This window comes from Podarcis pityusensis, assembly GCF_964106645.2.
Source record: "Podarcis pityusensis genome assembly, chromosome: 9".
Taxonomy (NCBI): Eukaryota; Metazoa; Chordata; class Lepidosauria; order Squamata; family Lacertidae; genus Podarcis; species Podarcis pityusensis.
This window is the reverse complement of record NC_138034.1, coordinates 62,738,940-62,754,550: the sequence shown is the minus strand read 5'-3', so window position 1 is coordinate 62,754,550 and position 15,611 is coordinate 62,738,940. Positions and strand designations below refer to the sequence as shown.

The 15,611-nt window shown below is 44.6% G+C and overlaps 1 protein-coding gene across 1 annotated transcript; it reads right to left on the bottom strand.

Annotated features, from left to right (window-relative positions):
- Nucleotides 1-3,110: 3,110 nt before the first annotated feature.
- Nucleotides 3,111-6,781, bottom strand: LOC308484721 (uncharacterized protein C4orf36 homolog). Its single transcript, XM_081019727.1, has 4 exons — nucleotides 6,640-6,781; nucleotides 5,336-5,460; nucleotides 4,497-4,654; nucleotides 3,111-3,414 (listed from the first exon to the last, which is right to left on the bottom strand). Exons 2-4 carry the CDS (start codon nucleotides 5,398-5,400, stop codon nucleotides 3,272-3,274), a joined length of 366 nt encoding a protein of 121 aa, XP_080875853.1. The 5' UTR covers nucleotides 5,401-5,460; nucleotides 6,640-6,781; the 3' UTR covers nucleotides 3,111-3,271.
- Between the last annotated feature and the right edge of the window lie 8,830 nt (nucleotides 6,782-15,611).

Sequence of the window (15,611 nt, the reverse complement as noted above, 5' to 3'; positions counted from 1 at the left end):
CAACCTAATCCCTTTCAAAGCCTGTTGGCGAACATGGCCAAAGACGTCTCTGTAGCACATAGGAATGCTGGAGTGTAAGAGCAGATATGTGCACACGACAGAAACATGTGGCATGACTTTTCTTGGATTGTGACACTTGAGCTTGCAGGTGCAAGACTGCACATTTGAATGCTCCCCAATGAGGAAAGAAAAGAAAAAGCACATTCTGTGCTAGATCCAGGGCCAGATTGAGTCGGGTTGGAATCCATTGTTGAAATCAATGGGACAAATTAGGCATGGTTTGGATCCAGCCACTTGTACATGGCAACCAGCCTGCCAAGAAACAGAATTGCTAAGTTATGCTTCTCTCCTTCACTATGTGCAGAAGAAATTGTATTGTGTTGTCCTACCTGAGATCCATATCTCCATCCACCCAGTAACTGACGAAGTTGGACAGGGAACCTCCAGGGGAACAGCCAATGATAAAGGTGGCAAGCGTGTCGATTGACTTCGCAGGGAAGTTGATAGCCAAAATATAGGCTGTCAGAGGCATCAGCCCAAATTGGCACATCATCCCCACAGCGATGCCTGATGGCCTCTTGATGTGGCCCCACATCTTCTTCATATCTGTAGCACAACCCATGGAGAACAGAATAAAACCCGTGATAATTGCTATCACAATGGAAAAAACCAGATCATATATTGTACTTCCATAATCTTGCCCGTCTGTATTGCCGCTTGTTCCGTTGTTAGTATACGGGATGCCACCGGAGTTGTTTGCCATCCTCTTTCCATGTTAGTCCCAGTCTTCTCCTTTGCAGTTGAGTGCTAGGAACTGCTGAAGTTCATCCCATCAGGTTACCTTTACTGGGAATTGTTAATAGGTAACAACAGCACACACAGAGAATGCCTGTTGCCACTGACTACCTCAGCAAGCCCTTACTAATCAGATTAACTTAGGGCCAAACGAGATTTGACATTTGTCATATAACGACATTGCATAGCTGATTTTTGAGAAATGGTCAGTGCTGAGGATTCTGAGCTATCTTCTTTCTTCTTCTTTGGCGATCACTCATAGCCGAGTAAGATTGTCCTCCATAAACACGGTTTTAACAATGAGTCCGTAAGTGACCGTGGAGGCCAATTCTGGATCCACATGTCCTTCCACAGTGGAGACATTGGTTTCCGGGTGGGAGTTGATCACTGTATGGATTTGCCAAGCGTGCCTTCCTCTTAGCACGTTTCTCCCTTGCATCCTGAGTTTGAGTGTCTTCAAAGCCCATGACACCTTTGGTAAAGGCTGTTCTCTCATTGGAGCTCGCAGGCCAGTGTTTCCCGGTTGTCAGTGTTTATACTACATTTTTTTAGATTTGCCTTGAGAGAGTGTTTGAACCTCTTTAGTTGACCACCAGCATTACACTTTCCATTACACTTTTAAGTTCGGAATAGAGTAGTTGCTTTGGAAAAAAACCATCAGGCATCCGCACAACATGGCCAGTCCAACAAAGTTGAAGTTGAAGAATCATTACTTCAACACTGGTGATCTTTGCTTCTTCCATTACACTGATATTAGTTTGCTTGTCTTCCCAAGTGATGTGTAAAATTTTTCGGCGACACCTTTGATGGAATCTTTCGAGGAGTTGGAGATGGCGTTTATAAGTGGTCGTGCATAAGGTTGGTAGTACAATAGCTTTGTAAACAAGCATTTTGGTTTCCCTGCGAATGTCCCGGTCTATCAGGATTGTGGCCCAGCAGGAGGTTACTTTAATCCTTTACTCCCGGCATGATCCTGATTGAAATGAGAGGCTCCCAAATTGTTACACACAATGGGAAGAAAACTTGCATTGGCACCAATGGGACCTTTATTCCCATTGCAAGTAGCAGCCGCCTAGTTTTCATTCTTGTAGGGGGTCCATTTTTAAGCCCCTATCCCCTACCTGGCTTAGGCTCCTCAAGACAGCAAATTATTTTAACGTCGGTCAACTGTGCAATGCAAAGCTATGGGGGAAATGTCACATCTTGTTTGCCCTAATCATGATTGCAAGATCTGGATCTGTGGGGTGGGCTTCAAAAAATGGATGTTTTGGCTGGAAATATCATACTAGAAAAAGGTCATGACTGGAGGACAGGGATGGCTGGAAGAGGAGGTGGAGCCCACACAAAGCAAGTGCCTCATTTATTTGTATCAAAGGTAAGACTTTTATATTGCTCCCACTTTGTCCCAGGCCCTGCCCATTTGGCCCTTAGAAAGTTGAATAGAGGAAAATATGGCTCTTTTACTGAAGTTCTCGCTCTCTTTTAATATTTTGAATATCATTATTAGCCTGTTTTAATAGTATTGCTATCTAAAGTCATTGATATAAGAAAAATGGTTTAAATCAAAGGCACAGCACACCCAGCTAATAAAATTATGGCAATATGGTGATGATAAATTCTGGAGCTTAAATGATCAAGTGGGTAATGTTTTCATGGCATCCCTGGGTCACCCCCAACCCTACACAATTCTTCTGACCAGACCGGATCAACTTTCTTTATGGTGTGCAGTTTGATGTTCCAACAGGGGTAAGGAGTGTCAGACCTGGGGCCAAATCTGGCCCTCTACTTCTCTTCATGTGGCCCTCAGAACTTTCCCTAGGACATAACTCTCACTGGCTCCATTTTGCACCCCAAGTACTTTTGTCTGGCTGGGATGAACTCTGATAACGCCTCTTGCCTGTCTGGATGAAGGGGGTAAATGAGTGTTTGTACAAACTAGGCTATTCTCCAAAGGTAAAATTCACACCTGTTGCCCCGCCCACTTTCCCCTCTGCCCCGCCCACCACAGGCGTATGGCCCTCATAAGGTCACCCAGATGGGAATGTGGCCCTTGGAATGCAAAAATGCCCCTGCCCATCCCTGCTGTTGAAGATTGCATGAAGCAGCCCATTCCACTAACTGTGGTTAGGGGAAATTGTATGTGAAGCCTTCCCATCTCTTCCTTGCAGCTGGAAGAGAAGCGGAAGAAGGAGCAAGTGAGCCAAAAGCTCATGCATGCATTTATAAACCATTATTTATCATTACATCTGACCAGGACCATAGCATCGTTCTTTGTCCCGCCTTCCCTGCATTGACCACCATTAGGCATTCGGGACTGGTTTTCCAATTCGGTTTTTAATAATTTGAATTACGTTACTAGATACACATGATCTTATTAAGGCTGCGGAAAGCCCTTTGTTAGCCTTCTCACTTTTTGCACTGGTGTGGTGAATAGCTTCTCTACTGTTGATATAACCACCATAAACACGAGTCAAACCTAGTTGGGACCACTTGGTGGCAGTGGTCTCCTTGCCAAATAGATCCTGCGTTTCAGTTCGGACTCCACTTGCTGTGCTAACTTGCAGTGAAGTTCAATCTTCTCAAGTCTTTGGCGCTGCAAAATCCTGTTGAATTCTATTGCTAAGATTAGGAAACAAAAGAGAAGAATGGAACAGGATTCTCATAGAAACACAATTCTTTAGACATGTAGACCAGGAGTTGATGGACTACAATTCTAATTGTTCTTCACTATTGGCTATGTTGGCCACAGGGCTGATGGCAATCCGTCATCATCATCATCATCATCATCATTAAATTGTGTATGCTGCCCTCCATCCAAAGATCACAGAGCAATTCACAACTTAAAAAAAAAATACATAATATAACAAAAACCAAACCAAACTAAACACATAGCCTCCCTCAGACACATTTAAAAGGCCATAGGATGTTACGGTAATCAGCCAAACGCCTGATTGAAGAGAAACATTTTTACCTAGCACCTAAAGATATGTAATGAAGATGCCAGGTGAGTCTCCCTGGGGACAGAATTCCACAAAGGGGAATCACAGAAAATGTCCATTCTTGTTTGGCAAACATTCTTATCCCTAAGATAAAAACACAACATTGGGTTCCCACCACTGCCTGTAACTGAATACAGTGGTACCTCGCAAGACGAATGCCTCGCAAGACGGAAAACTCGCAAAACGAAAGGGTTTTTGGTTTTCTGAGTTGCTTCGCAAGACGATTTTCCCTATGGGCTTGCTTCGCAAGATGGAAACGTCTTGCAAGTTTGTTTCCTTTTTCTTAAAACCGTTAATACAGTTGCGACTTGACTTCGAGGAGCAACTCATAGCACGCGGTGTGGTAGCCTTTTTTGAGGTTTTTGAAGACTTTGGTGATTTTTGAAGCTTTTCCAAAACTTTTCCAACACCGTGCTTCGCAAGACGAAAAAAACCGCAAGACGAAAAAACTCGCGGAATGAATTAATTTCGTCTTGCGAGGCACCACTGTATTTAAAGTTCTTTTGCAAATGAATATGGTACAAAATTAAGGAAGAGGTCACTGAATGCTTGTTTAGATTAAAGGTAGGTCCATAGACTATGGAATTAAACCAATGGCCCTCTCCTAGCAGTAAATTCCACATATTAATTCTGTGTTGAGTAAGCAATTAAATTAAGAAGGAAACCCCAGCACCCTCCGGTCCACAAAGTCCACGTATGTACCTTGTACAGAAGGGATGGGCGCTTTCAAAATAGTTTTCACAGGCCTCAGGTGGAAGGGAGAGCCCCAACAGATGTCATGATGGAGAGGGTTGCTGATCTTTTCTGCAGATGCTAGCAACAAACGCCTTGTTAGTTCAGCAAATTCAAAACGGTTGTGCCTGAAATGTCAGCATTACAATTAGAGGTATGCATTTGGCAAGGGAATTCCAAAAAGTGCATATAAAATTGTGCCTAAATTGGTTTTAGGACACTCCTCTTCCTCTGTTGCTTTCGCCACCAGAGGGAAATCCCTGCCAGTTACCTAATATGGCACCTGCAAAAGGCTTCACTCAATATCTCCTAAAAAATCCATAATGTACAGGACGGAAAGACTGTTTGCTCCCCCTGTTCCATTCCTGTTTGCTTGACTTTGTCCACACTGAACACCTCTCCTTAAAGCATACGCACATTTCACTGAATGCCAAGATTGGACACCCATTCTCCCTTCTGTTCCAAGCAGAACAGAGTTGCAAAAAAACCTTTTCTGTGTGTGAGTGCAACAGTGACTGACCTAGGTGTCTTTTTCCCATTGATGGAGGTGTGTGCTAATGGGAGGGGTTTGCCCACATCATTTTGTGGTCCTGTCTCTTTTTCTGCTCTTTTAGGTGTGCCGCCCATTTTGGGTTGTGTCACATCCTCACAGCAGCCAGTTTGTGACTGGTCCCCACAAATATTTGTCAAGATTCCAAATGCGTCCAGCAGCCTGGAAAGGATAGTGATCCTGTTCTAATCTGTACATGTCTCTGAAGATTTTAAGATAGAAGGAACTCTATTTGAACAATGCAGTGAAAAATACATACACTTTATAACCACTGTCTTTCAAGACAGATTCCCTTTTCTTCTTCCTGTGAAAATCAAATTCCATGATGGTGCTGTGTGTTTACACCTGCACTTCAGAAACAGCTGGATATCCTATTGTGCTTTCCTGTAATAGAAAAATAAGTGGAACATCTATCCATGCAAGGGCAGGAAAGACTCTGCTACTAGCTTTAGTAAGTGGTGATTATAGCGTTAATGACCCGCCAGAGTCACCCAACTTCCTTGCAAATGAAAAAGCTTTCAACAAATTGTGTATTGGGACATGGCAGGACCTACATGGTCTGTCCATCTCATGGTGAACTATAATTTTCTGAGAGGCAAGTTGTGGGGAAGCTAGCATTGTGCTATACAATACGTACAAGAAAGAATGGAAGTTAATATATAGGCCAGGCACTTCAAATCCCCACTTGGCCATGAATCTCACTGAATGACATTGGGCTAGTTGTTGCCTCTTGGCCTAAGCTGCCTCACAGTGTTGCTGGGGATATTAAATGAGTTGGGGGAGAATGGTGTGTCTCAACTGTTGCCCCTCTCCCACCCCAGCATGAGGGAGTGTGGCTCTAACACTGAGAACAGTTTCCTACTCCTGTTGTAAGACAGCTTTGTAGGTGCCCTACACTGCAATCCTAAATATATTTACTCAAAAGCAGATCGTGCCATTGTTATAAGAATTCTAAGGTCTCAAATATAGAATAAATGTGCACAAGGTAAAACACACATGCGTAAGTATCTAAACCACATGTCTCAAATAGCGCAGGAGAGCAATCCTGAAGCCATCTTGATTCTTAATGACCCCAAACATTTCCTCTGTGAAGGAAATATCTTGGAAAAACCTTTCCCAGTAGTTTCACTTACAAATCCTTCAAACCCTGTCTTAAGAGCGTATTTTGTGGATTCTAGAACTAAAGTATTTATTTACCATCTCAAAAGGTGGCCAGGTAATGCAATCAGTAAAACATTGTCAGTTATCTTGGCAGACAGGAGACATGTGTAAGACTCTTTGGCTGGTCTTTGGCTAAGGGGTTGGGCAACTATTAAAAAGTTCTTGTCTGACTTAGGGGACTCAGTCCCTTGAAGAGCTGGGCAGCAAAAGCCAAACCCCATTTTTCCTATAACACTATATTCAGTGGAACTTGCTCCCTAAAGTGTGTTTAGGATTGTAATTATAAAGGCACTTGGGGTCTGTATAAAACAATGAACAAAAGTCTGTCATGTATTATAAATAGCTTAATTAATTTTCCTGCTGGGTTGGCAATAATGGTTCCCTGTTGTGTTTGCTACTCACTTTTTTCATAATCAATGATGGCCAGCTTAGTAACTTTCTCTTCCCCCTCACAGGTCCATTTCTCGTGAGGACCTTAATTTTTGCCCTCAAGCCTGTCCTGTTGCCTCTGACATTTCCCACAGGTTTGCTTCTGATGTAATAAAGAGTATTGTATTTGTAAGGCATATGGCTGGAGGCAAATATGCTAAAATAAACTGAGGCGATACTACAAACTGATATTGGTGTATTTATTACTTTGTCATACATTTCCCTAGAAAACTGGGGCAAGGTTACCAAGATTTATTTGAGACTCCACTTTGCCAAACAACATAAATGGAATCTACTGATGTTTAATGACCAATGTTTTATAGTGTTCTGATGTTAGTAAGGTAAAGGGACCCCTGACCATTAGGTCCAGTCGTGACCGACTCTGGGGTTGCGGCACTCATCTCGCTTTATCGACCGAGGGAGCCGGCGTACAGCTTCCGGGTCATGTGGCCAGCATGACTAAGCCACTTCTGGCGATACAGAGCAGCGCACGGAAACGCGGTTTACCTTTCCACCGGAGCGATACCTATTTATCTACTTGCGCTTTGAGGTGCTTTCGAACTGCTAGGCTGGCAGGAGCAGGGACCGAGCAACGGGAGCTCACCCCATTGCAGGGATTCGAACCACCGACCTTCTGATCGGCAAATCCTAGGCTCTGTGATTTAACCCACAGCGCCACCCGGATCCTCTGTCTGATGTTAGTATTGCTTGTCTATTTGTTTGTTGTGGATTGTTCTGAAGAAAAAAAGTTTTCCCTCCGAGCGGCTTTACAAACACATAAAAGCAAAATGCAATCGATACACGAACTATAGATAGACAGATAAAAATATATGCAGCACACATTTCAGATAAAGGCAGCATGAAATTAATTACGTCAAGGATTAGGAATTTAACAAAAGTCTCGGGATAATAAAAAGGATTTTGCCTGGTGCTAGAAAGATAACAAAATAATCGCCGGGCCAATCTCCCTGGAGAGAGCATTCCATAGTCTGGATTTCCCACCAGACATTTTGGCACCTGAGGTGAATTACAAAATGGCTTTTACCACACCAGGGAACAAGTGGGGAGTGAAGATATACTCCGGGAATAAGAGGTGGGTGGGAAATAAAATCAACCTTACCCAACAGTTAAGATGGGAAGGCTGTACACGGGGCAGAAGGGGGCCTGTTCTGAATCACAGAGGGTGGGTTCCTCTGCCATTTCCCCCCATAGGGATAAAAGGAGGCCATCAACACCTCCAAATTAGCTTTAAAGGTGCCATTGGGGAAGGGCTGCTGAGGAGGCAGCAAATATGGACTCCAAAGAGTGTGTGGCAGCCATTGCTGCCACAGTGGCAACAGCAGCAGCAGCAGCAGCAGCAGCAGCAGCAGCAGCAGGCGATACATTCTTTGGAGGCCAGACCTTCTGCCCCTGTAGATCCTTCCGCCTGAGGCAGTTGCTACACCTTGCCTCATGGGTGGGCCAGGCCTGATGTCACCACTGAGAAGGTCCTGTATCTCATTGCCACTCCCTTAACGATAGTGGGAGTGCAGAGGCACAGCCGTCTTTAGCATATGCGGTGTTGGAGTGCAAAAAACTGCCCAGCGCCCCCATTGGGGGGGGGCAGGCCAAAGTTGTTGAGCGTCTTTGGGGGGGGCAGCTCAGAGTTGTTGAGCTTTTGGGGGGCACGCAACTCTCTCCCATGCCACTGCGGATGAAGGGAGGAGAGGAACAATCCCCGCAGAGGTTTGGGCGGGAAGCTGTGCGCCTCGTGTGAGCAGTGTGCCTGTGCTGGGCGGGCCTCTTGATGACCCGCCACTCCCAGGTGCGCAGGAGGGCAGAGCCAGCCGGCTGCCCCAGCGCCCGCAGCAGTAGAGCTCTGCTCTACTTGGCAGCGGCTATCGGCTGGCCTGGCTGTTCAATCCCTGGACTCCAAATCTCGACCCCGGACTCTTGTCCTGGCGCCCCTGAGAGTCTGGTGCCCGAGCGCCCTGCACCCCTAGCACCTATGGGTAAGCCGGCCCTGTGCAAACCTCAAAAGATAATCTTCAGGGAGAATTAGAGGGTATCCAAAACAGAAAGTACAGAAAGAATGGAAAATCTATAAAGAGTATTTGGAAAAGCATTACAATAACAAATATCTCCTGGCAGAAATAGAATGATCCCTGTAAAACAACAAACTTAATGTTTTTTGATATCTGACAAAAACAAAGAAAGAAATACAGTAATTTGGAACTGTGTGTGAAAAAATTGTAGAAATAATAATAAAATGAGTCTAATCGGAAGCCAAATGTGTTTGTTTTGTTTTGTGTTATTTTTCTTCTTTTCTTTTTTCCTCTCTCCCTTCCCCTCACTCCCTCCTCGTCCTTCTCCTTCTTCTTCTTTCTCTTCTTTTTTCTTTCTTTTTGTTTCCCATCTTGGTCTTTCTCTTTTTGATATGTTAAGAAAGAGATAAGAGTGTAATATGAAAACCTCAGTAAGTTAAAAGTGATGTTATGTAAAAAAAGAATTATTACAATTTATATATTGTTAAAATGGTTAATTGTAAAGGAACTGAGGTAGCAACTACTGTGGGGCTTTTTTCTTTGTTAATGTTGAATTCTAAATAATAATAATAATAATAATAATAATCTTCAAAGTATAGAAATAAAGGTGATCCAAAGTGACAGGGCTGTATCCCACCACACACACACACACACACACACACACACACACACCATTGGGAACTTCTCCCAGCAGCAGGACATGGGGAAGAGCCTCTTCTGGAGATCTTAAGGCAATTAAATAAAATGTTCTAGCCCTGCAGACTATTCCACTCCCTATCAAAAACCCTTTTTATACCCTTCAACACTTCTAACACGTACCGTCATCAGCAGCGGCGTAGCGTGGGTTATCAGCACCCGGGGCAAGGCAAGTAATTTGCGCCCCCTAACCCGGGGCAAGGCAAATAATTTGCGCCCCCTAACCTGGGGCAAGGCAAGTACAGTAATTTACTCTCCCAAGCAGCAGCAGCAGCAGCGAGGCTTCTCTTTCCCCCGCGCTCTCCTGGAGCTGCCTCTTTTCTTTCCTTTTTTCCCTTTCTCCAAGGCTTTTCACTTTCTCTCCTTAATTGATTCCTCCTCCACACCGCAGCGTTTCCTAGCTGCTTCCCCCCCCTTCCCCTCTCTCTCCTCCTCGCTCTGCTTGCCTTGCCCTGCACCGGCAGCAGCAGGCGCAGCCAGACCCCCGCCAGCCAGCCTGCCCGCCCGCCCACCCACCCGGCTTCCTCTCCTTTTTTTGCCCGCGGCAGAAGGCTTCGCTCTCCCCCTTCTGCGACCTCCTCGCCAAGCCGAGCGAGCGCGGGCTCCCTAACCCGTGGATTTTAGTAGGGGCAGAGAGCTGCTAGTGCGAGCGCGCCCCCGCCCATGTTGCGCCCGGTGCGGCCGGCCCCCCTGGCACCCCCCACGCTACGCCACTGGTCATCAGCACATAACACATACATGAAAGAAAAAATGGATGGAGATCCACTCCCACAAAATTCACCTCAGTCCCTCTGAGGGAATGACTTCTTAGTCCTGGAGCACATTATGCTACTTGCATTTTATATAATAATAAAGTGGTGCCTCAGGTTACAGGTGCTACAGGTTACAGACGCTTCAGGTTACAGACTCCGCTAACCCAGAAGTAGTACCTCGGGTTAAGAACTTTGCTTCAGGATGAGAACAGAAATTGCGCAGCAGCGGTGGGAGGCCCCATTAGCTAAAGTGGTACCTCTGGTTAAGAACAGTTTCAGGTTAAGAACGGACCTCCAGAACAAATTAAGTTCTTAACCCGAGGTACCACTGTAATAATAATAATGTTGTTGTTGTTTAGTCGTTTAGTCGTGTCCGACTCTTCGTGACCCCATGGAAGCGGGTGGGTGATAGTGCCCTTGTTGCTAACCCACGGTTGTAAACAACACCTCTCCAAAAACCATGGCATTTTGACCCAAGAGCAGTTTTAGAATTACAGGTAAACAAGCAATATCTATTGCAGGGGGCGTTGTGTGCATGCATCTGCATTTTAGAGCATTTGAGGTGCACAAATGTAGCAAATAAATTTAAAAAAAAAGATCTGTGTCATTTGGGAAGCAATGATATGGAACCATTATTGCAAAGTACCTGAATCAGTTTATATTTTTGTTCCTCTAGTGCAAGATGCTTTTTTGTTATTTCCCCCCCCCACAGACACAAGAGAAGGAATATACAGACTTTTTAATTACATTGGGCAGGCTAAGTCTATTTTGCACGTGATCGGTAACCATGGGTGGGTGTGCAAATTCTAGGACTGCAATGCTAATGTAAAATTTATTTCCCTAAATGCCCTGTTTTTCTTGGCAAGGTATTGGATGGGTGGGTTTATGGAGTGATATTTTTTTTAGGGGGGAGGTTTAAAGGAAGGGATTTGTGAGTGGGCTGCAGGTTCCCCCTGCAAGGATTTTCTATAGTTCTGCAAACCTCAGGATTTCTCCTTGAGCTTTGCTGATACTTCCCTTGTGCTTGGATGGATTCATGCTTTTGAGACAGGTTTGAGCTCCAGCTGTTGCCAAGCAGGGTGGCCAGTTGTGCCCATACAACACAGCAGTGTGGATCCATTTATTGCTTGCTATTATTGAGATCGTGAAGCTGAGGCTCCAATACTTTGGCCACCTCATGAGAAGAGAAGACTCCCTGGAAAAAACCCTGGTGTTGGGAAAGATGGAGGGCACAAGGAGAAGGGGACGGCAGAGGATGAGATGGTTGAACAGTGTTCTCAAAGCTACCAGCATGAGTTTGACCAAACTGCGGGAGACAGTGGGAGACAGGAGTGCCTGGCGTGCTCTGGTCCATGGGGTCACGAAGAGTCAGACACGACTAAATGACTCAACAACAACAACAAAAATTATTGAGATTGGGACGTGGGTGACGCTGTGGGTTAAACCACAGAGCCTAGGACTTGCTGATCAGAAGGTCAGCGGTTTGAATCCCTGCAACGGGGTGAGCTCCCATTGCTCTGTCCCTGCTCCTGCCAACCTAGCAGTTCGAAAGCATGCCAAAAAGTGCAAGCAGATAAATAGGTACCGCTCCGGCGGAAAGGTAAACAGCGTTTCTGTGTGCTGCTCTGGTTCGCCAGAAGCAGCTTAGTCATGTTGGCCACATGACCCAGAACCTGTACGCCGGCTCCCTTGGTCAATAAAGTGAGATGAGCGCCACAACCCCAGAGTCGGCCACGACTGGACCTAATGGTCAGGGGTCACTTTACCTATGATTGAGATCTCCACAAAACCGGCTTTGTCATTTTGCTTTTCAGTCTGCTGCCCTGCATGCATATAGCTTGAGGTGAGGGTGCTGGAGAGAAAGAGAGAGATGAGAATGAGACTGTCAGCCTAATGGAACAGAACGTTCAAAATTTCTGTCAGCCCCAAGTTGTGCCAGTGAAATCTTTGAAGTAAGCCAAGAGACGGATTTGTTTTGTTCCCAGTGCTGTTCCAACAAAGGGCATAACATTGTCCAAAGTGGCGCCTCATCCCAGCTGGAAAGGGAGGCTGAAATTCCTAACGGAAGACATATTTGAGTAACTTTGCTGCTCTGAGCAAGCACACATTTTAAATTATGTATCACACTGTTGACACATCCCAAAAATATTGCTGCCTTCAGCATCTCTTCATAGCTGGCTCTATGAAAAGAAAGCTGTTAAAAGCAGGGGGTTTAACATGGAAATACCGAAGCTATTCTAGCCTTCCAACAGGTTGCCTTAAATACAGTAGATGTTGTGTATTTTGATGATATGCAATGTCCAGACTCTTTATATTCAAGAGAACTTTACTTTCAAAAGAACTTCACTTTCATAAACATATAACTGGGAAGAACATATCTACTGTTATGTACTGAAGTTCTCACCCTGGGCCAGCAGGGGGATACTGTAGATAGTTATGCAAATGAAGGATCGAAAGTGACGTTCAGTGATTGGATAGTTTTAGAAACATGTTACAGTAACGTTGTACTGGAGCTCTATATAAGCAGGCTGACTGAACCCTTCAGTTCAGTTCTGTTCTGGCCTGTGAATAAACAAGAGCTGTTTGAAGAATCGCTGTGTCGTCTGATATGTTCACCCACAACTTAACATCTACAATCTCATGTTTATTCACTTTGTTCCTTATATAGAGCACAAGTTTCTCCCTACAGTGGTACCTCGGGTTACATACGCTTCAGGTTACATACGCTTCAGGTTACAGACTCCGCTAACCCAGAAATATTACCTCAGGTTAAGAACTTTGCTTCAGGATGAGAACAGAAATCGTGCTCCGGCTGTGAGCAGCGGCAGGAGGCCCCATTAGCTAAAGTGGTGCTTCAGGTTAAGAACAGTTTCAGGTTAAGTATGGACCTCCAGAACGAATTAAGTACTTAACCTGAGGTACCACTGTATTTTAGGGATCACCTTCTGTCTGCTTCACTTCAGACAGATCATGCTGACACAGACTGTCCTCAGCAGTATCCAAAGGAGTATCTCTCAGCAGCCATTCTCCCTCTCACGCACCTATAGAGAAAAGCAGAATACAGTTTAAAAAATCAGTTACCTTTTGCAATAAGGAATGCGAAGGGAAAACACACCGGAAAGTGTGGGATAACACCTGGTTTTTAATTTTTGTTAGGTCATCTAACCACCCTGTAAACAAATCAGAATGAACTTTAGTTAAACAACCAAAGCTGTCTAATCTCTCTGCAAAAAAATAATAATCAGGATGAATGCTCAATATACATGTTGTTTGGAAGCACTGTTAGATATTCAACCAATAAATCAAGTCTCCATAACTCACTTGGCCAAGTTTGTTAAGACACAAATAGCAACAACTCCATTTCCAAGTGCCCAGTGAGAGAGAGTGAGTTTGGGTGTCCCTCTTCCTGAACCAACAGACATGTGTACACACAATACATAATTGTATATACAGTGGTACCTCTAGTTAAGAATTTAATTAGTTCCAGAGGTCCGTTCTTAACCTGAAACCGTTCTTAACTAGAGGTGAGCTTTCGCTAATGAGGCCTCTTGCTGCCACTGCACCGCCGGCACACAATTTCCATTCTCATCCTGAGGCAGAGTTCTCAACTTGAGGTAACTCTTCCAGGTTAGCGGAGTTTGTAACCTGAAGCATTTGTAACCTGAGGTGTTTGTAACTCGAGGTACCACTGTACTTCCAAGTTGTTGTTAGGAGAGCTGCGTTTCATGAGGCTCAGAGCTGAGATTAAGGAGGTGGTTGACTCTCTCCTTCACTGGAGGTTTTTAAGCAGAGGTTGGCTGGTCATCTCTCAGGGATTATTTAGCTGGGATTCCTGCATTGGATGGGGTTGGACTAGATGACCCTTGGGGTCCCTTCTGACTCTATTATGCACATTAACAACTTAAAATGCAGTAAGGTTGCCTCCCACACTGCATTTTTTAAAGTATATTATTTATACTTTTCAAGCTTTTCAAGCTTATCAACTTCACAATCATTTTAACCTTTCAAAACTTGACTTCCTTCCCCCTCTTTCTGCAGTTCCTTACATTTATTATTTAATACCTTCTTCATATCCAAAGTAACTTAATTTGCTTGTTTATTCATCTACTTTAAATATATACTCTTATAAAACTGCAGCTTATTACAATAATCCTGCCAATGTTCTCATCTGTTTACAATTTGTCTTTAAATACTCAACAAACCATTTCCATTCTTTTATAAAAAGTTTGTTGTCTTGGTTTCTTATTCTTCCGGTAAGTTTCGCCATTTCTGTATACAGTGGTACCTCAGGTTAAGAACTTAATTCATTTTGGAGGTCCATTCTTAACCTGAAATTGTTCTTAACCTGAGGTGCCACTTTAGCTAATGGGGCCTCCCACTGCTGCTGCTGTGCAATTTCTGTTCTCATCCTGAGCTAAAGTTCTTAACCTGAGGTACTATTTCTGGGTTAGCGGAGTCTGTAACCTGAAGCGTCTGTAACCTGAGGTACCATTGTATTCCATAAGTTTTTGTATCCATTCTTCCTTTGCTGGGACTTCTGCTTCTTTCCAATTTTGGGCAAGTGTTACTTGTCCCACACTGCATTTTAAGTCACGTGGTTGTTTTTTTGCCCCCTGCATGCACCAGAGAGGGAGGGAGTGGGGAGGTTGTTGCCTGATGCGCATGACCTGATTTCCTGAAGCCAAACTGCTATTCAGTGAAACCGACATCCACACATGTGCAGTGGCTGCCTCAGAAGTACACACGTCAGCCTACCACAGCTGAGATTTTGGAATTGGATGGAAATTGCTGTGAGGGAAAGCGCATCAACCAGGTGAGTTTCTGAAGAAACAACAGGATACATAGATACTTTGGATTTGATATCCTGCCTTATCACTACCATAAGGAGTCTCATAGAATCATAGAATCATAGAGCTGGAAGAGACCACAAGGGCCATCGAGTCCAACCCCCTGCCAAGCAGGAAACACCATCAGAGCACTCCTGACATATGGTTGTCAAGCCTCTGCTTAAAGACCTCCAAAGAAGGAGACTCCACCACACTCCTTGGCAGCAAATTCCACTGTCGAACAGCTCTTACTGTCAGGAAGTTCTTCCTAATGTTTAGGTGGAATCTTCTTTCTTGTAGTTTGGATCCATTGCTCCGTGTCTGCTTCTCTGGAGCAGCAGAAAACAACCTTTCTCCCTCCTCTATGTGACATCCTTTTATATATTTGAACACGGCTATCATATCACCCCTTAACCTCCTCTTCTCCAGGCTAAACATGCCCAGCTCCCTTAGCCGTTCCTCATAAGGCATCGTTTCCAGGCCTTTGACCATTTTGGTTGCCCTCCTCTGGACACGTTCCAGTTTGTCAGTGTCCTTCTTGAACTGTGGTGCCCAGAACTGGACACAGTACTCCAGGTGAGGTCTGACCAGAGCAGAATACAGTGGCACTATTACTTCCCTTGATCTAGATGCTATACTCCTATTGA

Excerpts from the sequence above, each read along its gene's own strand:
- LOC308484721 (XM_081019727.1), bottom strand. The coding sequence starts at position 5,400 with ATGGAATTTGATTTTCACAGGAAGAAGAAAAGGGAATCTGTCTTGAAA. Across the intron at positions 4,655-5,335 it reads AAAGACAGTGGTTATAAAGT|GCACAACCGTTTTGAATTTG; the intron begins GTATGTATTTTT and ends CTGACATTTCAG. Across the intron at positions 3,415-4,496 it reads GCCCATCCCTTCTGTACAAG|CAATAGAATTCAACAGGATT; the intron begins GTACATACGTGG and ends TCCTAATCTTAG.